Source organism: Dufourea novaeangliae, unplaced genomic scaffold (genome assembly GCF_001272555.1).
Source record: "Dufourea novaeangliae isolate 0120121106 unplaced genomic scaffold, ASM127255v1 scaffold6, whole genome shotgun sequence".
NCBI classification, from domain to species: domain Eukaryota; kingdom Metazoa; phylum Arthropoda; class Insecta; order Hymenoptera; family Halictidae; genus Dufourea; species Dufourea novaeangliae.
This window is the reverse complement of record NW_015373900.1, coordinates 4,297,134-4,322,658: the sequence shown is the minus strand read 5'-3', so window position 1 is coordinate 4,322,658 and position 25,525 is coordinate 4,297,134. Positions and strand designations below refer to the sequence as shown.

General features: G+C 33.3%; 2 protein-coding genes across 2 annotated transcripts; one reads left to right on the top strand and one right to left on the bottom strand.

The window, feature by feature from the left end:
• The first annotated feature begins 831 nt into the window (after positions 1–831).
• LOC107193505 lies at positions 832–11,671 on the top strand. Its single transcript, XM_015582965.1, has 5 exons — positions 832–1,039; positions 8,148–8,360; positions 9,047–9,170; positions 9,574–9,703; positions 10,943–11,671. Exons 1-5 carry the CDS (start codon positions 949–951, stop codon positions 11,129–11,131), a joined length of 747 nt encoding a protein of 248 aa, XP_015438451.1. The 5' UTR covers positions 832–948; the 3' UTR covers positions 11,132–11,671.
• Positions 11,672–11,972: 301 nt separating this feature from the next.
• Positions 11,973–16,462, bottom strand: LOC107193462. The gene is made up of 3 exons (XM_015582908.1): positions 16,223–16,462; positions 13,794–14,111; positions 11,973–12,176 (listed from the first exon to the last, which is right to left on the bottom strand). The coding sequence occupies exons 1-3, from the start codon at positions 16,460–16,462 to the stop codon at positions 11,973–11,975; spliced, it is 762 nt and encodes a 253-aa protein (XP_015438394.1).
• Positions 16,463–25,525: the final 9,063 nt, after the last annotated feature.

Genomic DNA, 25,525 nt, shown 5'->3' with positions numbered 1-25,525 from the left:
GTATGAAAAATCAAAGACACGATTAACCCATTATATACATTACTTCTTTAACATTTTTCAATAAAAAAATGCACAAAGTGGCATAAACGCAACATTTTGTTGTATAAAAAGTACCGATCCAAACATGTTGAAATAAGGCGATTTTTACACATATAATGATTTATTACTAATAAAAGTGTATAAGAAAAAGTATAAATACTATCAATAAAATTTTTGGATGGGAACTTTTTGTGTAACAAAATGTTGCGTTTATGCAACTTGGGCCAATTTTTGATTGAAAAAACGCAAAAAAGAATAACTTATATACTATTTTGCCGAAATATAGAAAATGCATTATAATACTAGACAGCATATTATAGAAGCCCACTACATAAGAGAGGTACACCAAAATATTGCGATGATGTAACAAAGAATTCTTTCTTCTTAAGTGCTTTAACTACTTCAATTTCTTCAAATTTCAAAACGTCGTAAGATCTAAGTGGAAGAAGCAATAGTGACGAAAAAAATATTCAGGAAATCTTTGAAATCCTCTTTCATGACTGCAACATGAAAAACAGAATTCAATAATGTAGATTCACTGAATGCAACGTTGTGTCCTATTGGGTTAACTGCAACGAAGTGTAACGTCTAAATCGAGGACAAGTTCGATCGAAATGTAAGCTTCGTTTAAACGACGCTGGACCACGACAGTTCAGTTTCCGCGACTTCGCGTACCCGTGCAATTTTTCACGCGTGCGGAAACGAACACGGAGGTGAGGAAGTGCCGGCACCGGCGGAATGCTATATAAGATGACGGAGGCCGCCAATTGAGTCAGTCATTCTCGTCGAAACAGCGACAGCGTCGGGAACATTCGAATTCCCGCGTTCGTGTAGTGTCAAACAAGCGAAACCGTAAACGATCTTTCTGCTCACGGAACGCCATCCAGTTTGATCGGTTAACCAACAAAAATGGATACCAGGATCGTGGCGTTACTCGTGTTTATCACCGTCGCAGGATCATTCGCGGAGCTTCACGTGCCATTTCACAGGGCTCGTAGAAGTGAGTAATCATCGCGTAAACGTGGAGCGTGAACACTTGATAGGACTGATACACTGTTCGAGATAATTAGAGGATCATCAGTCCCCCTGCTCGTCAATAAGACGTACAATCTTTGAAAAATTTCTTATACAAATATAACTGGGTGTTAATAGTGTTGCTATTGTACGGAAAAGATACACACCAATTGGGCCAAGTTATGTAGAAAGCTGAAGCTAACAAAACTTGAAAACCAACCCTCGATGATCTGAAATGATGTAAATTCAATTCGAAGATTTTAATTTAAAAAAAGAGTAACTTTACTTCTATTGGGTAGGGTATGTTGTATTTCTTGTTGTTTTACAATCATTTTGAATCGCTGGTTTAATCTGAGTAGTACAATTAATATTATATTTAATTTTCCGTAGTTAGTTTTAATCTTATATTTAATTTTCTATGGTGGTTTTAATTATTATGGAAGGTACGATATACGTAGTATAGGTTGTTCCATGTAGAGGTTGTATAAGTTGTAACATAAGTTGTTCCATGGGTTGATAATTTTTTACAAAATAATGATTACAAAATTATGGGATCCGTATTGTAACTAATTTTTTGTCATTTTGAGAGTTGGTAGGTAACTTGGCACAATTTACTAAAGCTACAGCACCTCTTTTATTTCTTTTACTTGGTGCAACAGGGTCACCCGATTTAGCGATTCTCTAATTATTTTCAACAATGTATATACATAGCAATAAAATGTGTCTCTTCCATTAACACGTGACCGCACGATCTCTATTGCACGAAAATGATTCGCACCATGTTGTGTGTCGATCGTTTCGATCAATTAATCTATGGGTAACGGTACCGGTAACGAAGACTACATAACGCGACGACCAAAGCGATCCTTAAATATAATCGTGACGCGAGTCATTATGCTCGCAGGTATTCGAAGATGTTTCACGAAAACTTTGCATTGGTTAAAATTGTTTTTCAAGGATCTATGTACTGTTGTAGACACCGGGATAGTTCTCTGATGATTTTTAATTTCTCACGATAACCAGACTGTGGATGTTTATCTACTTAAACTAAATAAATATATAGAATTTGCAAAATGAAGCAAAATAAAGATTTTAGTAAAATTCAATAGTATTTACGTATGATTATTAACAATTAAGATCCCTAGTACAGGAAACAAAAATCGGTTCAATTTTATTTTTTATACATTACTGTTAAAAATTGAAAATTTCCGTAAAACATCTGCAGTTTACTGATACTTAGATTGCAGATTTTATGGTGGCGTGATTAACCATTAGACACATTCTGTCGGATTGTAAGAGCTCAGAAGACAGCAGAAACTAATTCCAAGTGTACTCGGTAATATTAAAGAAATTTTTAAAACGGAAGAAATTCTTCAGAAATGTAATCAAACTTATCTGTAGACTAAACTTTTATTATGAAATATAGTACAACCACCGACTGTGGTCGCTAATAACCAAGATGTTGATGCGACCTTACATTCACAAAAAAAGAAGTAATAGAGAAATTAATGAAAATGAATTAATGTTCTTGTTTTATTTTTATTCTCATAAGACACTTAACACCAGAACTGCTGAAAATGAATGTGTTTTCATTTCTATCACGTTGGTAAAAGGGACAGCTTGTTGAAGATATGCAGATCTATAAATTAAGAAACTTCTTCACTTATATATTACAATAAGCGCCGCGAAGAATCTCCGAAAATACACTATTGTGAGATTTTCCTTTTAACTATGTACATACTTTGGCAGTTCAAGTGTTAATGAAGAACACAAACTTCAGTTTACTTTTATTTAGTTCTGAAAACGTAGATTTGCATGGACAACCACAGTCCAATAATAAAACATTCTAATGATTCTTAAACCGTTTCAACGGCATTGTCGTTAACCCTTTCATTCCCAGGTTATTTAACAATTACAAAAAAATATTTTCTTGCATTTTTGTCTATATTACATGACATATAAATGGTTCATATGAACATTCTTACATTTTGAAAGTGTTTAGTGCCATTTTTCATTCCTTGGCATTTGATACCCCTTGTTTACTTCTATCACACTTACGTATAATAATTGGCATTATAAAATTATTATACGTAATAAAACCCTTGATCAGTGAACCTTCCTGAAACATTTGAAAGAAATTATATTTCTGCGGTAGGTGATCAAATTATTATGAACAGATGGAGAAATTATATATTTTATGTTTTTGGTGTTATCGTCACTTCAATAATAATGAAGCATACCCTTTTTTCTTAACATACAGATACACAATTTAATATTTTTTATACAAAGCAAGCTACCAAATTCTGCTACCGTTGATACTTCGTAAGTATGACTTGTTACTGTCGATTTATGCGTTCCTTTTGTCGATCATTAGTTTCCTTGATTATTATTTATTCTAACACTATGAAATTATATTGTGTCAAGAAACATTGAAAGTATGCCTAGAAGAATTCAAGCAATTATAAATACGACGGGTGGCGTAATAAAATGTTGATACATATATTATTTGAGAAATTATAATCGTTATCATATGTCAGTAAAAACATAACAATATGTCCTGTAATAAAAATTGTACTATTATAAGTGTATATTCCAGTCCGTTCATGATCAAAATTCAAGTGAGTGGTATGTACTTCGCAGTGTTCATAATAATTTAATCATCCACTGTATAAGGTCTTATTGTATTGCCAACACTGCTTGATATTACAATTCCAACAAATGAAAGAAACAAAGGACAATAATGTCTTACTTTACCGATATGCTTTTAAGAGCATATAATAATTTGTGTTTTGCCATCTATACAAGACCAGAAGAAACTATCATACACTAACAGATATGAAAGAATACATAATACTAATATTTAATTTCGTAATTTAAAACACGTAACCAAAATGTTACAGTGGGAACGAAAGGGTTAAGATCTATTAAATATCATTTCCGAAGATATCGCCTTCATCCTGCGCGATCCAAGGATAATAAAAATTGTATCCGACAATAAGTTACGTAACGTACACTTGCATTTAAACCGGATTCGAGTATACGGAAATTTCAGGATAATTGCGAAACCTCGCGTTCGTACTACGAAGCCGCGAAACGTTAATGAATTATCGGTAATCTGTGTGTCCCGATAGATCCTGGGTAAATTACATACAGCCACGCGTGTTAATAACCAAAAGTCTTTCTGCTTGGCGAAACGGATGCGCCGCAGGAATGTTACGTTTGACGACGACAAGAAACAGGTCCGAGATTCTTTGACGTATTTACATACTTGAGCTCCTCGGTTCAGAGGAACGAGTATCGTTCTATTACGATTGAAACTGAAATCGGTTGTTTGAAGGAGAACTAGCATCTTATTCGATTGATCATAATACCGTGACTCCAGAAAGTTTGCTTAAATATTGTTTCGTAATCTGTCCGTTCGTGAAAATATGAGAGAATGAATCATTCTGGGGACAGTTTGTTTGATGATATATTATGTAAACTTGTGATTTCGAATATTAAATGTTGAATAAATAAATTTGTGGAGAAATTTCAGTTCAACTGCATTCATAATTTGTAAGCATTCTGTTATTCAAATATTATGTAGAGACTTAATGTAAGATTAAAAGATTTTACAATACACACTTTATTATATTAATGCAAATCATAATTTAACATAATCTGAGTCGCTAATAAACCTGCTGTAAGAGGTTGATGAGACTATAAGGAATAAATTTTAAACGAAATAATATATGTACATATAATGTTTTTATAATATTTGAAACTATGATATATAATGCATAGAAACTTCCTGAAGTCAATAACTCGATTTAGTATTATACTAAATCGTTTGAGAATAAACACAATCTCAGAATTATTAAAAATGGAAAGAAATTAATATAAATGGTATTACATGTTTTGCGGAATCTTATTCTATTTGTAATTATTACTTCGGGAAGAGTGTCTCCTTTGTTCACTATTTGCAATACATGTAGGTTTATCAAAATTCCAAATATCAATTTGAAAATAATATCCTTATGGAAAATTACTAAATAGCGATTCCATTATTCACATTACAGTTTACAACTACTTTATCGAATAAAATTATATTGTTTAACAGTTCGTATATGTTTAATATAAAAACAATAATCAATCGTATCAGAACAAAATAATACTCAATAATCGTAATTAATATTATAATACGGATAATCTATTTGAAACATGGAAGAAAATGTTAAGCAAACCATTTCTCAAAAATGACAGATATAGAATTAGTTAAAAATACCGTTTTCAAACATTTCTGTTAATAAGAATACAATAATCAATCGTATAAAGACAAAACAACATTCAATAATGGTAATTAATTTTATCATGGTAATAACATATGAAAACAGAAGAAAAAATTTCAAAAAAGCTACTTCCCAAAACCGATAAAAATACAATACTTCGTAAAAAAAAATACAGTTCCCAAACATTTATACATATAACCAAAATGTCTGTAGAAAATCGATAAAATTTGTCAAGTAATCGATTACAATTTAAAAGATTGTTTGTTTTTTTCACGTCATCGCAAAGTCAGCACGAAATACCGGTGAATGTGTGTATGTCTCTCTCTGTATATGCACATGTCAAGTGGCAGATCGATAATCGATAATTCACGTATGTAACATTAACTCTCGTGCACTTCTCTCTTGAATGTAAACGTTATGCATGTCGCGTAATAAGCGACGATAAATCGTCGCGACGTTTACGAACCGTGACCTCGTTTCGTTTCCTACCTTGACCCTTAACAAGATACTTTCTTTCGACTTCCTTTTTGCTCGTATTCATCTCATATGTACATTCAACAACAGCAGAAACGCATGATTTTACCACACATATAGCTGTTTTGCTGTCAAATTATTTCACATTTCTTTAGTTATAAACTTTAACACTAGAACTACAAAACCCGTCAATATGACAGATTACAGATTTCTTATTTTACAATTATTGAAATAATTGTACTGCCTTTGGCGGAATTTATATTATTTTGTAATTTGCTATACATTTTATGTGATACGATATTATACTAAATTATATTACATATTATATATATATATTACTATTATATAATTTAATTTAATATACATTCAATGTTGGTAGTTCTAGTGACAAGTTTCCTACGGATTTAACTTTAGGTTGGATATTAAATTGGTGATGTCCAAACAATTTACATGAACACGTGTAAAAAGAATTAAATGTCTCACAAAATTGTAACTTTCCATTATATTGCGTTGTTGGGCAGTTTACAAACATATTTCAAGCCATTGGTCAAAGGCGAATCTATTATTATATTCTTGAAAATAGATTCAGTCATAACTTCAAAAATATTTATGCATATTAGAAAATATTTAAGTAATTTAAAAAAGAAATTTGTTGAAACAAGGCTTATAACAATATTGAAGAATTAAATATGCAATCGTATAATGAATAAATAAAAAAAATAATGTAACTGATTTTGTTGATAAATCATTTTATTCCAGAATTCAATTCACTTTTGGTTCAGAATATCTAGCCTTACAGTTCTACCAAAGTGTAGTTGGAAAATGTACTGTACGTTCCTCGTGCAGATGTAACCAGAATTATGTAATTATAAGAAACAGTTTATGCAATTATAATTAAATCACGGAATGTTCCATGAGTTCTCGAAAATACGTTCCGTCAAAGTATTTCTCCCTACAATCCGTGTCCACATTTAATTCCGGAAAAAATATTCTGATTTATAACATAAAAGTGTTACAAAATTCTGTAAACGAATTCTGGATCTTCTAATTTGAGAGAAAGCGACCATTCAATCTACGAACATTCAAATAACAAAATATTGAAAATTTACGAAGATTATACATTTATTTTTATTTATATCTATTTCATTCAATGACCAAACACCAGTTATGATAATCTCTAATTGCATAGTCTATCAAAAAGATAATTATTAGAATAAATTACATGTTTGCGATAATATGTCGTCGAAAGCAGTTTTCGCCTCTTATTCCTCTTTTACTCAAAAGCTAACGATGCTTTACACTCTACACTTTCATGCACGAACGATGTGACGTCAGCCTGGGGAAATCCCTAAATGGTCTACTCGAAGAAACTACCGTTTAAATGTGTGTTATCAAGCGATTGTCGACTCGAAAATTTCCTTGCATGTTGTGTTGGTCTGGCAACTATTGTTTATCTCTGATTTAATGAATCTATCAAATCTTTCGCAAACGAACAAGGAAAACAAATACTCGTGTCTGACCTTCGATCTAACGATGCTCCGTAACTATCTTCTCACACGCATGCGTTCCTGCTAGGGGAACTTCACTTATCCACTAGAAACGCATGCCGACTGTAACCACGAAGCCTAAGAAGCACTGACTACAAAAACACCTAGCGACGCGTTATCACCGGGACGCTTAACCAACAAAAAAAAATCGCTGTTCTGTTTCTTTTCATCGACGAAGATGGATTGCAAGAAAGTGACAGGCAACGTGTTATGGAGATCGTCGAAATGTCGAGGGCGAAACGAGAATCGGTCACCGAGAGTACGAGCACTACCGAAAGCACCGCTAAGTCCACGGACGCTACCACCGCCTCTGCACCAAGCACAACTCCTACAAAAAAACCTAATCCCACGACGATGTCCAATCCAACTCCAACAACCAATCCCACGTCAAGTTCAGCGACACCCAAACCGAGTCCAACGACCGGATCCCCATCGACACCAAATCCCACAACCAATCCCACCACTTTGAAAAAGGAATCCCCGACTCCCAGACCGACGATCACGTCCACCAAGTCAACCGAGGCTACAACCACGCCAAAACAGTCCGAATCTGGGAAACCATCTGATCCGAAGTCGATGACCCCATCGGTTGGACTGGGGACCCGTATCAATTCAGATGAACCGTCCCAAGAATCAGACAAGAAGCCAAAGCCTAACACCAATTCTGCACCGTCAATGGGCAATCTTCCTTACCCCCAATACCCAACTGGAAATCTTCAATCCCCGTTCCTCTTTCCAAATTACGTTCCAGGCTACTCGTCATCTTATAACCCTTACGGTGATCCTACTTTCAACTCTATCCCAGGTCCTAGCAACTATGCATGGACTGGAACCAGCAACGGACCTGGCACGGCTGCGTCTTTCGCCAGTGCTTCGGCTGGATCGTACGGCGGTGGAGCGAGTTATGGCGCGAAACAACCGTCGTTAGCCACTCGTGGAGGATTTGAAGAGGGCTCACCAAACGCTGCTAATGTGCCGAACATGGCTAGCTCTGGGGGATTCGGTTACAGTGGAGGAGGTAATGTTCAGTGAGATGACGAGTTAGAGAGTCCCGTCCAGGGGGGCAGTTATCGAATGGATAATGCATGCTGCGGTGGTCCAACTGTTTAGAGAAATTGGGTGATAAAATAGGGAGCAAGCAACGTATTGGCGAGCAGATTGATTTCGAAGCAATGAGATTATTATTTGGAAGAGTAGGGTTGTGATTTGTGGATATTGTTGAGTTTGGACGAAGCATGACGTAAATGACAGACTTTATAATTAATCGTATTTACGAATCTACTAGAAAATTGTTCAGAAAAAATTATAGACAAATCGGATGTGTTTTGCAGAGGAAAAGAAGTGTGTGTTAGGTTAATTTTTATCATTACAAAGTGTAAGAGCCTGATAAAGTAGGAATTTAAGTATAATAAAATTTATTATAAGGATTTGAATAATCCAGTCGTATCGTTCTAAACAATAGTAGAACAGAATATGGTAAATAACATTTTCACAATGTTGTCCAATGTGTTTGCTTGCGTATAATGAATTTCGACAATTAGTTTAGCGTGTTGTTTTTTTTTTGTTAGTTCCATACACATTTTCTATATATAGTTGCATGAATTTCGAAGGTATACACAGAAAGAATTTTGTTCATCACGTCCCATCGATGAATACACTTACGAACTTCAGGCATTGTTCTCACACGTGATTCGCTTTTTACAGATACTCCATCGTATTTCGATCCTAACGCATTTGTGTTCCCCGGCTACAATCTGGAGAACTTCCAGAGGCAAATGGAGGAACATTTCCGACAGTTGCAAAATCAATTCCAGAAACAACAACAAACGTAAGTTCAAAAACTTTGGTGGGTGTGGTTTGGATCAAGTGCAAAATGAACAGAATAATAATTTATATATTCCCTGAAAAATATTAGGTGTACCAATAAATAATCCATTATTTCCTTTTCGTAAACTGGTAACACAGTTCAAGTTTAAAATATTTTTTTTCTTTCATAATTACGACGAACATTGCAGAACGAGGCCAAATATCACTGAAACAACATAAGCTTCTAATGCACACGAAAATAAAATATAATACAATAGATTTGAGCCCTACTTAATAATAAAAAGTGTGCAAATATGGAATGTTCTACGCAATTTAAAAGAAATATGTTATTAACGAAAATATTCACATTGTTGTAAGGAATTAAGAAATAATTCCCTTAGAGTAATCGAAATTTTCATCAATAGACTCTTTGACACCGCTAATCGCATAGGCACTGAGGGATATTCGGGTGGTGCCAACCCGGGTGCGAACATTGCTGCCTCCAACATTAGGTTAGGACCAAATGGTGGCTATCAGAGCGGTGTAATCAGTCCGGTATGAATAATACTTTGAATATTAAATTATTTATGTCACATCTGTTTCCTAATGACGGATTTAAAATTTCAATAAACAAGCCCATCGCGATAATGTCAGATACCTTTAAGTTAAAGTTTTCGAATTTGCTATGATAAAATCTTTAATTAATAGGGATCGTTTCATGTCGAATTTTGGAATTCGGTTTTATATAAATTTTGAAATATAAAAATTATTCATTTTTTTATCATTTAAGTTCAATGTACTCATACTCTAAGTACAGTAAATCCTCGATGATTGTTCATCATGAAAGTTCCTCGGTACTGACAAAGAGAGGTCACCAGATGTAATGCTGACTTTTTAATGAAGTTTAGCACAGAGCTAACCATAGAGCTTGAAATTCTGAAGCCAATGATATCTGATTCAGCGTCATGTGGCCATTAGTTTCGGAAATATTTAATGTTGAGTGTCGAGGAGCATTGGAACACTCATCGCGGATTTAGTGTATACATATACGGGCTTACATTGAAATAGTAACACTTCTTGGCTTTGAAAACTCTGGAATGAGTCACTGTAAGACATAGAATGTTTAATGCTCCATAGACTTATAACAATAGAAATTGAAACTTAATAAATTCAAAATAAAAAATATTCAATTTCACCTTCCAATAAATTTCATCAGTTGAAGTCCAATACTTCAAGCGGGATGGCACTAGTGTCACTTTGTTTACGTACACTGTCGTCCGTAGATATTGGGACACTTATCGAATATGCAGTAACAATAATAAGATACTATGAAGTTACAGAAGGTCTGAAATAAACATTTTTCATGGAATCTTAAAGACCGATGGACAAGATATATTTAAATATAGTCATAAAAGTGGCTCAAAATATATCATTTTTCTGGAACTGTACATTTCCTCCATATGTACTAGGTGTCCTGATACTTATGAACTGCAGTGTACATGCATGAAATTGTACGCAATAAATCAGTTTCCAATTTTAATCACTTGAGGAATTACATGTTGCCGACTTTGTGACACTTTCTTTGCAGCGATGCGATGTGTATCCAAATTAATAAAATAATTTACTGATTCATTCATCCATTGTAACCAAAGTCATGAAAAATTTCAGAAAAAGCACCGTCATTTTAAGCAGTATATAGAAACGATTTTATCATAAGGAGTCATGTCAACTAATTTAGTAGTACTAGTATTAAAATGTTCGCGTTTTAATCGCATTGTTCTTTTCATTTTTCAGGTTGCACCGGGATTACAGTCCAGATTTGGCGAAGATATTCCTCCACCTTCCGGAGGCACTTACGGTGTATTCTCTAGCTCGAGTAGTAAAACTGTTGTTGGTCCGGATGGCAAACAACATTCTGAAAAATCATCGACGACTGGTGTCAACGATAATGGAAAAATCACTTTCCGTACCGTTCATGATTAAATTTTCCGTCATCGATCGGATTCAGATTCAGACCCCTAATTAACTGCTTCTACCGAACAGTCGTACGTTGCGATAAACTGCGACAGCTTTTGTACTCGTCTCTCAGAACCGAGATTCTTTGTAACTCAGGGTTATAAACACTATTTTTAACCGTTTACATGTCAAATATACTTAAATGAATGCCATAAAAAATACTCATCTATTTAAGTACTTCTCGAAATATAAAACGCCCAGAAGAGTTTACATTTTGGTAACAGATGATTTCATTAGATAATTTTATATTTAGAGACTAATACACAGATTTGCATTTGGTAGATAATTAATTCACGAGAATTCTCTTTTCGTATTAAATGAATGTTACACATAGTGCATGAAAATTCACAGTTCAACAGAAAAGAGATTACCCTCCACTCCAAAAACAGAACTTAGCAACATAAAAATTGAATTATTCTTGAAACTTATTTCTCTATTTAAAAACATACTATCTACTTTAAAAATATTACATAGAGATACTGTATTTTACCGTAGATACATATGCCTGACCAAATAATGTTTGAAACTACGTTATTAAAAAATGGATTTTGCGATTTTTAAGCTATTCTATATAAAAATCGTACACCCTATTTACTTTTTTAATACAGTGTAATGTTATGATATTATTGGTATTTATTTAAATTTCCAGATGTACAATTTCTTCTCCTCGAATAGTTTTCTTTTTACAAAATTTCCGTTTACGAAGCGGAATTTAAATATACATCATTGTTTTATAGCGCTTGTATTTTAGTATAATACAATATTACTTACAACGAAAAGATTCTACAATCGTGTGACTAGTTGCTTTTTAGTCGTTGTTTCCTTTGGTTTTGCTGAGAGGTGCTTCTATCTTATCATCAACGACCGGTGCGCCAGCTGGACGTCCGCCATATTGGGGGAATCGTCCGCCTGCGAAATTTATCGGGCGGTGGTAATGCCAGATAATTTGAGGCCTTTGAAAGTTTCTACCACCCTGATACCAAGGTTCACCGTCTCGAAAACGAGTTTGAATCTGGAATCATTTATTTCACTTCTTTTTACTTTTTATTTAAATAAAGGGTAATTGTTTCGATTAGGGGTGTCTTCCCGATTTCAATGACCTTGAAATATGTTGTCAAGATCAACATTCTGAGCCTTTTTCGAAAGTTGTTTAGAGACAGCTCAAGAAAAAAAGTAATTCTGAGTTGGTTTGTATACAATTATTTTTACGCATATCTCTGAAACTAAATCCGAGCGGTGGTTATGCGTATAGAAAAAAAATACACCGAATTTTTACTTGAAACATCTTTAGGGTCATTTAAAGAAAGGTTTGGGAAAATATTTAATTGGTCCATTCTATACTATCCCAAAAGTTTCCAAACCGAAATTAAAACACCAGTTTTCCGTAAAATAATGATGCTTTTTATGATCCAATATTAAAAATAGTCTTCCTTTAAAGAGATATGTATACTGTTCACAATAATTATAGACACGCTGGACATGAAACATATTTCAAGGTCATTGGAATCGATTAGGTCGCCCCTATTCCGAATATGTAATTACCAAATAAAGTATAAAGAGTTGATATTCAATGTTATTTATATTAATTCACGACACACTTATGTATGTACTGGTTAAATTTTTACAAGTGACGAACGTAGAGGCCCTTTCTGAAAAATAATGAACGTACGACGATCTTCCTTCTATATTTGTATTTCTAATTGTATGTATACATATACCTATCAGACTATGGTATACAATGTAAGTTTTTTTTCTCTTATTCTTTTAAGACGTATTAATTACAAACGGTTATTAGTGACCACAATATTCAGTTATATCACGTATGTAAGTAGTTGTTTCTTACTCTACTACCTTTAACTTTAATTGATCTATACGGACACACCTTTAACAAATTAAACATGATACATAGTAGTGGAAACAAAATGGAAAAATACACCATCAGCACATATCCACACAATCAACAATAGCTTCATAACTGAGGAAAATATCGGTACCACAAGATCTAACAAGAATAAAGCAAATTGTGATTTCCCGAATCAAAATTGGACATACATAGATAACCCAATCTCGTTTACTCTCAAAAAGTAATCCTCCAATTTGTGCCAAAACGTGAAAATAACTGTAACTCACTTACTTATACACTGTAGTAAATATTTGGAATTACGACAAAGAACGTAAGCTACAACTTAAAAAAAAAGAGAACTTGTTTAATCATAAAAAAATACATAATAGTCAGAAATTGTGAATAAAACTAATAGGTCTGGCTAATTTATACCTATTATTTAAATGAAGTTATATACTTTCTCATATTGTGATTTTAATTTAATGAATTTTAATTCGCACGTATTACTTTAGTCGTTTCACATTTACTTATTCAATATAAAGTCTGTTCGTTAAATTATTGTTCTGCAACAATACCTTTTAAATTTTATTCCGACTATTACTGGGAAACATTCTATTCAATAATTATTTAGAGAATCAAACTGAAATTTCATGAAATTAAGCAAATATAATATTAGAGTCTATTTCTATTATTGAATCGATAAAAAAGGAACATCAATGGTTGAAGTTTAATTTAACAAACTTTTTAAAAAGTTGTGTTCAAGATGATACTGTGTAGAATAGTTACCTGCGGAAAATTGTTACGTAAATATGTGCTTGGACTTGAGGGAATCCTGTGGTGGTGATCGACAGGCTGGTCACGCGATGTTTCTACGCCACGAAGTCCATCGACAACTGGAATATCATTGATCTGAAGATCGGTCTCGGCTTTCGTTACCATTCTAAGGTGTACGTCGGTTATTATGTTGCCCTCATCATCACAGGTGGATGACACGGATACTTTGCAGAAACCATTTTGGCAACCATCGACGCTTGGTTTAATTTCTTGACCATTGATAATGATCTGGATGTTATCGATAACATTCGATAGTTTCGTCGAATCATCCTACAAGGTTGTTTCTTTAGTAAAAAGCCTTAATTTTTACTTTACTTACAACTATGTAACTGAAAGAATACAATCATATCCTTCAAGAACACAGTAACAACTTAATGAAATATAAGAACATATATACAATCCTGTATTATATCAAACCTGTTGCGTTTCGAATGTAACTATTCCACTCAGGGTCGTTCCTAGCGGGGGTGCAGAAGGTGCCCCCGCATCTGGGCAGCCAAACTCGCCGCAGATCGTTTAGTATATGTAAAACTTGGACTAGTAAAAATAATAATCAAAAGTTTTCTGATGATTATGAAAATTTTAGACCAACAGAATTTAATCAAATTAATTGTATATCTAATCTTTGTAACAGTACTCGTATACAGGAAGGAACTACATACCTTTATGGACACCCCAAAATAGCATATGACATTTAGCCGTATTTGATAGATTACATAAATTCGTATAGGTAATTAATGGTCGCTATTTATCAACCATAACATTATTATTACCAATATTATACGTTAGTTTCGTACTTATATGTGGAATAAAATATTCCTTTTAAAAAATGTATAAAAGTAAACCCTGCGTATCAAATACTTAATTGAATAATATTAAATTAATAAGGGCGGCGATACTGTTTTTGAACCCGGGCGGCCAATAACCCAGGAACGGCCCTGATTCCACTGTTCATTTGTTAACAAATTATGTAGGGTCATTTAAAGAAAGGTTTGGGAAAATATTCAATTAGAATGGTCTGTTCTATACTGTCCCAAAAGTTTCTAAACCGAAATTAAAACACCAGTTTTCTGTAAAACAATGATGCTTCTTATGATCAAATATTAAAAATAGTCTTCCTTTAAAGAGATACAGTAAATCCTCGATGAGTGTTCGCAGGCTGCTCGGCATCGAACATTAAATATTTCCTAAATTAATGACTATATAGGGTTAAAACAAATATCATTGGCTTCAGAATTCCAAGCTCTATTACTGTGTTCAACCTAATTAAAGAGTCAACGTTACACTTGGGGACCTCTCCTTGTAACTGCCGAGGATTCAACGAACACTGATCGTGGATTTACTGTATACTGTTTATAATAATTACAGACACTCTGGGCATGGCTCTGGTAATTCTTTTTCGAGATGGTGGAAAAGATAATGGTCGAAACTTTTGGCCTTACGAGTCATGAGATTACACAACATCTTGATCTCAAAAGGTAAGTATCTCACAGTTTGATTAGTCAGTGTATTCGGCTGATTCTTCTATAATACACTAAACTCATAATTCCTGTTACCCAAATTGTAAACGAAGACACAGAACTGACAATCCAAAATCATTTTGACATTCATAAGGCTTCGAGGACTAACTACTGTCTCCATCATGTTCACGAAGAATTACTAGAGCTATTTCCATTGTTTCTATAATTATCATGAACAATATATCCCTTCAGAAGGAAACTACTTCCAATAATTGCTGATAAAAACCGTAAATATCATAAGAAAAAGTTGCTGCTTGAACTTCAATTGCGATATTTTCGATACAAACAACGTAGAAAACTGAAACAAAGTTATACATATATAAAATGTACAAGATATACAAGGTGACAAAAAAAAGGGTTCATAGTTTCTACGGTAGGTAAATAGTACTTGCCAAATTATGAAAAGAATTCTTAAGAAACATAGGTCGAAATATGAATGTTTGGAAAGTTATAAACAATTTTTGGTATTAGTTAAAGTGAGTGACTTTCTTGCTTGGGGAACTGTCGTGCCGTGTGCAGACAATGAAGAAAATTGTAAAAAAATTATTAATAATTGTGGCAAATCTTTTTTAAGCAAGAAATGAAGAAATGATAAGGTAATGCATAGTTTCCATGCGACACGATAGCTCTCGAAGCGAGAAAGTCAGTAGTTTTAACCTAAACAAGAAATGGTTTATAAATTTAAAAGTATTAATTTTTTGACCCATGTGTTATTAGGACATTTTTTTAATCATTTGTCGAGTACCATCTACCCTAGAAGTTAGGAATCCTTTTTTAATCACCTGGTATAGCCTTAGATTATTTAAATTTTTCACAATGTAAACAAAATCTTCAAACCCAAAGCATCAAGTGCTCACTCACGCGTCCAAGGTTGCTGGTCCTTTTCTTCAGCCCGCAGGATCTTAAATAACCGTGTTCCGACCGGCCAGTGATTTTATTAAAATCCACGACGACCTTCGTATCGGGGTCACCGAGACTCCCGCTATTTTGTTCCAAGCCGAAATTAATCTGTGATGAAACTTCCGTACAAGACGCGAAATTTATCAGGGTAAATGTCATCCACAGGACCGCGAGAATAATTCTTTTCATTCGTCTCTCCATTGTATGCTCGACTGGTATCGTCGTTTTTCACGACGAACTTTGACTGCCTCGCAAAGAAATCGCTTCAAGGAAAGGATAAGCATTGGGACAGGATGTGTATAGTACGGTAATGACTATGATTGCCGCGCACGTGTAAGAAAATTACAATGGCCTCTGTAAACTGGCAGAACAGAAAAATAAGGGGGTAATTTGACGTGCGAAGAGATCACTCCCGACGAACGGACACGAATCGGTGATCTTAATTGCTTCCTGAAGGCGTTATCTAAGGCATGATCTTAGGTAACCGCGAGCATTTCGGTGTTATGCCTAATTAAGAACGTATGAAAGTGTCGGTGATTGTATGCAGATTGAAAAGTGGAATCGAGCAACGAACAGTTAATATTTCATTGGTTGTACCCGGTTGAAGGTCTTTCATGGTATTCTACGGTTTAGTTTGGACATTGGAGAGATTTAATTCCGAGAAGAGGAGAACTGAGTTTTGCACAATAGTAGGTACTCTTTACGTTTCACGTAGACGCCAATTCTACCTTTTGTGTTAGTCGGATGTTACGTCTATGCTTTAATAAAGAATGAAAAAGAAGAATGAGGTAAAATATTGGGTTGAATTAAAAAGTTCGTTCGTTTTCTACCGACAGATGAAACCGATTGATCTTATGCATTACCAACCGTATAACAACCTATAAATTATATCCCACATAGCACCGTACATCCTAAGGACGTCCGTTTCATGTACAGTTTATATCCGAATGTCCTACGTCCATTTTGGACGTCCCTAGGACGTTCGTAAGACTTAAATTTCGGATGTTCTAGAAACGTCCGTCCCAAAAGTCAATACGGATGTTCTCAAGACTTAAATTTCGGATGGTTTCGTTTAGTATGTTTGCCTATGTCATTCCGTGCAAGGTGATGGAACCTCATGAACAAGGTGTCAGTCTTTAAATAATCAATACAGAAGTGTAACGACACTAGTGGTCTTGTGCGAAAACCTCAAGAAAGTTGAAAAAACATATTTTTTCTTAAACTGTCTCTAACCAACACAGAATCAGTTTTGCTGTGAAAATAGAAATAAACACAATCTACTTGGCATTATATAATGCCTTATAGGAAATTTAACCTTTTATTTATTACCAGAAACTAACTAGATCTAATTTTTACTAAGTGTTGAAATCGCAGGAAAGTTAATCTTGTATTTGTTAAATACAAATCAACCTAACCTAACTCCTGTCACCTTGTACGGAATGAAACCTAACCGCAATTTTAAAATCTCTTCAAACGTTCCCAAAACGTACAGGGAATGTTACTTTCACAGATTCGGGAAACGTTCTGAGAATGTTGACTCTTGTTCCACTTTGTAAATAGGACCTTCCTAGGACATGTAAAGATCTTTTTGTGCTATTGGGGATATCATTGTGTTTACTGATATTTTTTCGGTTTAAAAAAAAGGTTACTAGCACCTAAATTCTTCCTATAAGTCAACTTTAAAACTACATTATATAAATGCATATTAAAGCCAATACGGATATACGACGGTATAGAACTATGGGGTTCAACACCCAGATAGCACATTTGAAGATGGCTTAAAGGTGCTTCAGACCTAAAATAGCCGTAAAATGGGCGTCTTCGAGGCATCATGTGCTATCTGGACATTCACCTCCAACATTGAAATTTTTGATTGATTTCGTTAGAAAAAAACGCTACGTATCATCATACATATGACATGGTTTATACCCAATGACACATTACGAAAAGAGCTCAAAATTCCCTTGGTCGAACAGGCAGCTACAAAATGTGCAAGCAACCATTCGCAGAAATTACTTCACCATCCTAACATACTTACTTATGAAGCGGTTAGTACTCCAAGAAATATCAGACTCATGCAGATTCAAACGATTTAACCCTTCTAATATAAAAAATTGATTTTAATTTCTATTTAAAAACTGATTTAATATAACTATTGTATGAAAAGACTATGGAAGATTGCGTGTACCAATGGGCACATTATCTACTAATATATGCACACGATTGTTCTCTACGTAATGACATTTGTTTATTGTTATTTTATAACAGAATACAAAGAAACGAGAAATATATAAATGAAAAGAGTTTCTAAAAAGACGTGAATATTGGAATAATAAAACTTGTGTGTGATTAATTTGAAAATAGAAAACCAGAAAGTGCAATTCCGGGACCTAATGCTTTATTACTTTCAAAGGGGCAAAAATATCACTCAGATCCTAAAAAAGATTTATGCGGTGTATGGAAAAATGTGAGTGATCGTACATGTCGAAAATAATTTGAACAATTTAAAACAGGAGATTTCGCTGTAGAAGATGCACTGCGCCGCAGTGATTGCGGTAGGGTGAATTTTCAACCGTTGAAAGTGATCAACTTGTCGCATCAGTTATCACTAGAGTACCACTAAAGAGATCGCTGAGACATTAAAAACAGTGGTGCATAAATTATTAACTAAATGTAAATATAAATATTTAATTTCATAATGTGAATAATATGAATGGTAACATACTTCTTATATTTTTACAAATTTTAAGTAACTTATATACCGAAAAAATTAAAATTTTCTAAAACATTTAATCGAAATGTCCAAATACATGATAAGAAAACAGTGGTAGAAAGTTTCTTCAGTATTGAAAAGAAAGATTTCAGTTATGTTATATCAAAGAATCGAGCATATTTATTATTTAATTTCTTAGCTTAACTTTTACGTATGCTGTATTGTATTCTCTTATTAGTTCTATTATATTAGAAAGCTGTTTTTCAAATTGTACCTATTTAATATCAGTGTATACGAATAGATTCTATAAAACGAAAACGTACTCGAGTATTAACATTGAAACTACCGAAGCAGTCAGAAGGGCTGATTAATACATTCTTATAACGATGGTTAAAGTGTTACAACAATGCATCCCTCAGGTCTGTCACAACTTTTATTGCAATATGAAAATGCAGAAATTCGTTAATTTATAAATTGGAATATTTTCACAAGTTTATCATATTTATCGATCCGATAGGAATAGGTATATGTTTATCGCCGGTAGTCCTAGTGTCAAATATATTTATTGTAAAATTTTCACTATGACGTAATATTGACGCAGAATGTGTAAAACGGCTCTCACTAAAAAAGGATATGGTGAATGATCTGAAGAAGAAAAAAACGCAAAGGGACCGTAATTGATGTTGTGTTGCTCTTTCGACGCGAAAAACAAAGAATGACTACTCTGAAATGCACCCTGTTCAAGCGCAATCGCTACGGCCCGTGTGCAGGGGGTTACAGCAATTTTAAATTCCCTCGTTTACGTTTATCGTTTGACTAAGCCTCTGAGCAAACGGAGGGTCCTGAAAGCTCATTGAAATTCATTAAAACCCTCGTTGCATCTACCAACCCTTACGGGCTGCAATAATCGATTTCTTAATCACCGTTCCGACTTAATCCGCGTTTAATAACGTCGCGTGGAACCCGATGACATAACCTTTTTGCATTTTAATGCCTCGAAACTGGCAACAAACGAAAGTAGTTCTTCATATCGCACTGTCGTAAGTCGAAACCCGCGTAACTTTTTAGGAAAATGAAAAGAAATTGATTCATTACATAACATTTAAAATATTAACACTACATAGAACTACCTAAACCCGTCAAAATGACGGATTATAGATTTACTATTTTTCCATTACTGAAATTATAATGGTGCTTTTGACGGAATTTAGGTTGACTTTTAATTTATTACACATTTTATTTTATGGTATACTATGCTAGGTTGTTTTGTATATTCTGTATATTATTGTATTATACAATTTAATTTAATATGCATTCAATTTTGGTAGTTTTAGTGCTAACACGTTGACTGCCAGATCAATGTCGAAAACTTCTCCGATAGTTAAAGCAATATTTTTAAACAAATTTGTAACTTTGAACATTCGATTTGTTACACTAAGTATTCCTTCAATTTTCTCGAATCTTGTAGGACTTAATGAAATTTACTGTGTTCAGTATTTCAGCAGAAAGTTCTGTTTTCTTAATTTAATAGCGTCACCCATATGTGGGTCGCATGGCAGTGAAAGCGTTAAACAACTTATGACATTTTTCTGGATGATGGATGTACGTATTAGAAGACATTTCACGCAATAAAATACAAATTTTTTACTTGTAACACTTCCTGGTGATTGTGATGTTTTCTTGACATGTTCTAAATATTTCAAATCTCACTCAATTCCAAATTAAAGCACCCCTAAGTGACAATTTCAATGATTATTAATGTGTATCAAAAGTAACATTTTGAAAGACACCAGACTTTGTAACAGAATCTAATTCTGCAATATTCTGCATAGCATACTTATTTTGAATCGTTGTCGCTAATAACTACGTATGTGTTATTGATGTGGTGCTAAATACACATAAAAAGAAATAATTTTTTAAAGATATAAATTTCCCCTCGCATCGACTAATTGTTTTGATTATTGTAATCTACATCATTCTTTCAACCAACTTCGCTTCAATTACAAAGGTAATTCTTCTGTTTTATAATAAGTATTAAATTCTTATTACACATGTATAATACTTTTTATTAGCAGGTATACGTTTGAGACTAGGATATAACAATCGATCATATACTTAATTTATGTTTAGCAATCCTTTTGTTAGTTGGAGATTATCATTTAGTGAACCTCCGTTTTGATTTATGTTTGATGCAGAAATTATATCACTGCATTGGATAATACAAAAGATAAAGTTTTACAGTTGTTTTCTGACACGTATGTTACTCAATGTTATACCACAAAAAATTTCGTGTTTAAAATTTTGTTAAATTAAACGTATCAATTTCAAGGAAATAACAAAGACATGAAAAATCATATAGTACATAGTAAGGTTATTTACTTTCATTAATCTCAGTTATTAAATTAATAACATACCAAAGCAAAAATCTTTTATAATCTACACGACTATGTATAATTATTATCGTCAATAATTGCACAAACTTGTTTAATTTGTTGAAATTATCTCTTGCTTAATTTCATAACTTATGGTGTTGTCTTTCACATATAATAATGATTACACTTTCAAGTTGTCTTTTGAAGTATAACCGTGCAATTACGAATGAACTCCGTGTTGTGGTGATTATCCGTCGATTGGAGGAAATCAAGTTACGTAAATGTTCTAACATTGCCTTACAAGAGCGCTAAAACATTGTATTCCAACGAGTAAAAATGGACTTAATAAAGTGATTGCAAATAATTCTAAGCAACAGATTAATTTTACAGTAAATTGTATAGAAGCAACCCCATTTAATTGTTTATTATTGGTTCTTTACAAAACAAGAAGAAGAATAACAAATTGTTTTAAACTAAAATTATAACATTTAAAAATATATTAATATTGAATTACAGTAATAATCTAATGTTTGAAATTCTTTTTAGAAAGTTTTTAACCTGCAGTAATATTATATTTAAAATTAGAATTACATACTGTCTACTTTCATAGAATGTATGATGATATAATATTGAAAAAAATTTATTTTTGGATTTAAGTTTTAAAAAAATAGCTATTATTTAACGTAGAACCAAAAAGATTTTGTTGTGCAATAACATTAAATTTTTACGTCATTCAATCCTATAACAGAATTGTACAAACCTTTGTTCTTAAAGATTTGAAAAATATTTTATTTTTCGTTCTACCAATTTCACTTTTATTAAAAAAATGTCATTGTACTCATAAAATTTCAATTTCACTAATTCTCCGTGGATGAACTATGTAATTCATCGATTGATGAATTGGAGAACAAAGGTCCGTGCAATTTTGTTGTAAGATTGAATGACACACAAATAATTTAATGTTATTGCATAACGAAATCTCTGTGGTTCCACAACAATTGATAACTATCTTTTATTAAAACTTGAATCTACAAATAAACTTTTCTGAATATTTCATCATGAATGCGTGTTATTTCATATATTGTACAAAACTAAACAATATATATATATAACTAATTTTAAATATAATATTACTGCAGGTTAAAAAACTTCCTAAAAAGAATTTCAAACACTAGATTTTTACTGTAATTCAATATTAATATATTTTTAAATGTTATAATTATGATCTGGAACAATTTTTTATTTTACTTCTCGTTTTATAAAGACCAAATAATAAACAGTTAAACGACATTGTTTGCGTACAATTTCCTATAAAATTAATCTGTTATTTAGAGTTATTTGCAACCATTTTATAATCCATTTTTTGTTTTTTGGAATACAATGTTAGATTTAACACCATAATAAACAAGTTAAAAAGCTCAAACTGTACATATGGTTCACATCTAAATAGGATGGAAATTTTATGTATATCTCTGTGCACTACGAGTGAGTGGTGAAAAGAAATTTTAATAACATTAAACAAAATGATTAGTTTAGTTTTAATCGAACATGTAATATTTGTATTTGATTTTAGTTTACGTAAATTAGTATATGAAAATGTGACATTGTTTTGACATTTGATGTAGAAGACACAACCACTGTGCCTCTTAATAACGTACGGTCCAGTAATAAATTTTAACTATTTCCTGGTAGTTTATTTATTGAATAATATTAAAGTATAGTTTTTTTATACGTACTTACTTATCTATCCATACTGTTTGCAGACACACACACTGTTTTCGTGCTTTTGTACGCGGAGAACGTCCGGTATCCCGGGAACTACCGGCATGCCTCGCTTCCAGACGCATTTACTGCTGATGGAGCGTAGAAAACGGAGTGGCTAATGTACCATGCCTAATCGTATTCGCGTTATTGAGAAATCACAAGGGCACACGAGGCTCTCCGCTGCTTCCTGACAATGCAAACACATGAAAAATTTATGACCTGAGGGGTTCCCTGTATTCAAGAAATTTCCACAAGGAATATCCCACAATGAATTGTTTCCACCATCAAACTTCTGCATATATGTGTGGGTTCGACTTCTCATGAAAGAAGATAGTTTACAAACATTGATGTAATTTTACTAGAAAACGTTATTGACGTAGTATTTGTTACAAAAGAGCATTTGTAAAGATTTTCACACTGTTTTTTGAGGAAGCTTTGAATTTTTACGAAAATTATAAAAAATGGTAGTAATAAAATTACGTTTTTAAAATTTCAACCCTTACATTGGTTTTAAAATCGTTGGTAATAATGTGAAAACACGATTTTGGGAGCATTACTAAAAAGTGAGTAGTGTATAATTTAGTATAATAATATAAAGTTATCTTTTTCAGTTGATGACAATTGATGTTTCAGCATGAATATAAAGAAAGATTATTTTCATCCCATATACACAGTGTTGAAAAAGATACTTACAACTTGTACATAGTCCGAGTTCAAGCTTGTAAATTTTAATGTCATTGCCTGATTTCCTAATATCGTTACGATTATTATCGAATTTCAATAATGGAATTTCACATTTTGTTAACTCGACTTCTAATTACTTTCAAAAGCTTAATTAAGTTCATAAATACAGTTCATAATCTTCTAATTCTTTAAAACAGTTTAATGAAATCTGATTTGGTTTCAGACACTATTTCTCAATAATACTTTCATAATCTCAAATGTAAATTTACAACCTTAGTGTGCACGTATATAACATTTTTATTATACGTCAGAACAATACGTCAAAGATCAGGACTAGTCATTTCGAAAATTTACTTTACTTCAACAAATAATTTCCAATATCACGATTTCACACGTAACATAATTCATAAGACATAGATGGGATCTTGTTCAATTCTAAAGTAACACTGTCACTGTTAATTCTAAATAAACAACCGAATTGAAGTTATATCCTATTTCAGATTGCTACTCATGGACGTAGACGAGGAGGAAGGGGAAGAGTCTACGGAAAGGCATTTACCGCCCCCCCCCCCTCTCACCGAGAGAGAAAAGTGGTCTTTGTCCTATCCTAGAGGAAAAAATTAAATATTTGCCACCTTCCCCTTCCCCCAGAAGAGGAAAATATTATACTATATGAACTAATGGTTTGTATGTAAAAATAAACCTAAAATTCATTTTAAGTAATATTATGAAATTTATCATCAGATCAATTTATCCTCCCTCTGATTGATGAGCTAGTTACGCCCATGCCCCTACTTGCTATTTCAGTATTCAAATAAAATATCCTCGACTTCGTCAAGGAGACAATCTAGAAACCCTTTCCCAAGACCGTGTTCTTTTGTCGACGGTGTATCCGATTACACGCGAAACAGAACCGGCAAGGGACACCGGAAAATTAGGCGCGTGACCATCCGTCATTTCAAACAAGACGTCAGGACGCCGCCATTAATTTTATCACCCCCGACAGTCGACGTCGTGGGGATGCAACACGAATTACAGGAGTCGTTTACGAGACGATATCTCACGGTTTGATGAACGATTTCCGAGAAAACAAAAACTCTCCCGGTTCCGCCGCCCCCCTTGTTGCTGCAGCCACACGGCGGCGGAGGAATCGCCAGAAATAGCTGGTCGAAGGGAATCGCGCCGTTCATGGAAAAAGGGTGGAGAAAGCAGGGTTTGAAGACTGTTGTGAAATCGATTTCGGTTCTTGAAACAGTTGTAAAGATTCTTTACTCCGAATAACTGTTACGAAGAACCGATTCTCGTAGAGATTGTACAGAATTTTACAGCAACTGAAATCATAACATATTACAGTTATAGATTACTAAGCACAATTTGTATTAAATCATTATGAATATGTAAGTAAATATATACGTATACAGTAATATATGTATAAGCATAATATGCTGTGATGTCATTTACTGTAAAATTCTGTAACCGTTTTGGAACTGTCATAAAACCTAAAAAATAACAGTTATAATACTGACATGGAAGCTGTATAAGAATCATAACTGAGACTGATATACAGTGAATCATCGATGAGTGTTCGAAGGCTCCTTAGCACTGAATATTAAATATCTCATAAAGTAATGTTCGTATGCGGCTGAAATAATACCATTGGTTTCAGAATTTCAAGCTCTATCATTGTGCTGAACCTCATTAAATAGTCAGCGTTACACCTGGGTACTTACT

Coding starts and splice junctions, on each gene's coding strand:
- LOC107193505 (XM_015582965.1), top strand. CDS start 949: ATGGATACCAGGATCGTGGCGTTACTCGTGTTTATCACCGTCGCAGGA. Junction 1,040..8,147: donor ATTTCACAGGGCTCGTAGAA/GTGAGTAATCAT, acceptor ACTCTATCCCAG/GTCCTAGCAACTATGCATGG. Junction 9,171..9,573: donor TTCCAGAAACAACAACAAAC/GTAAGTTCAAAA, acceptor TTTCATCAATAG/ACTCTTTGACACCGCTAATC.
- LOC107193462 (XM_015582908.1), bottom strand. CDS start 16,462: ATGGAGAGACGAATGAAAAGAATTATTCTCGCGGTCCTGTGGATGACA. Junction 14,112..16,222: donor GGACCAGCAACCTTGGACGC/GTGAGTGAGCAC, acceptor ACAACCTTGTAG/GATGATTCGACGAAACTATC. Junction 12,177..13,793: donor TACGTAACAATTTTCCGCAG/GTAACTATTCTA, acceptor AAATGATTCCAG/ATTCAAACTCGTTTTCGAGA.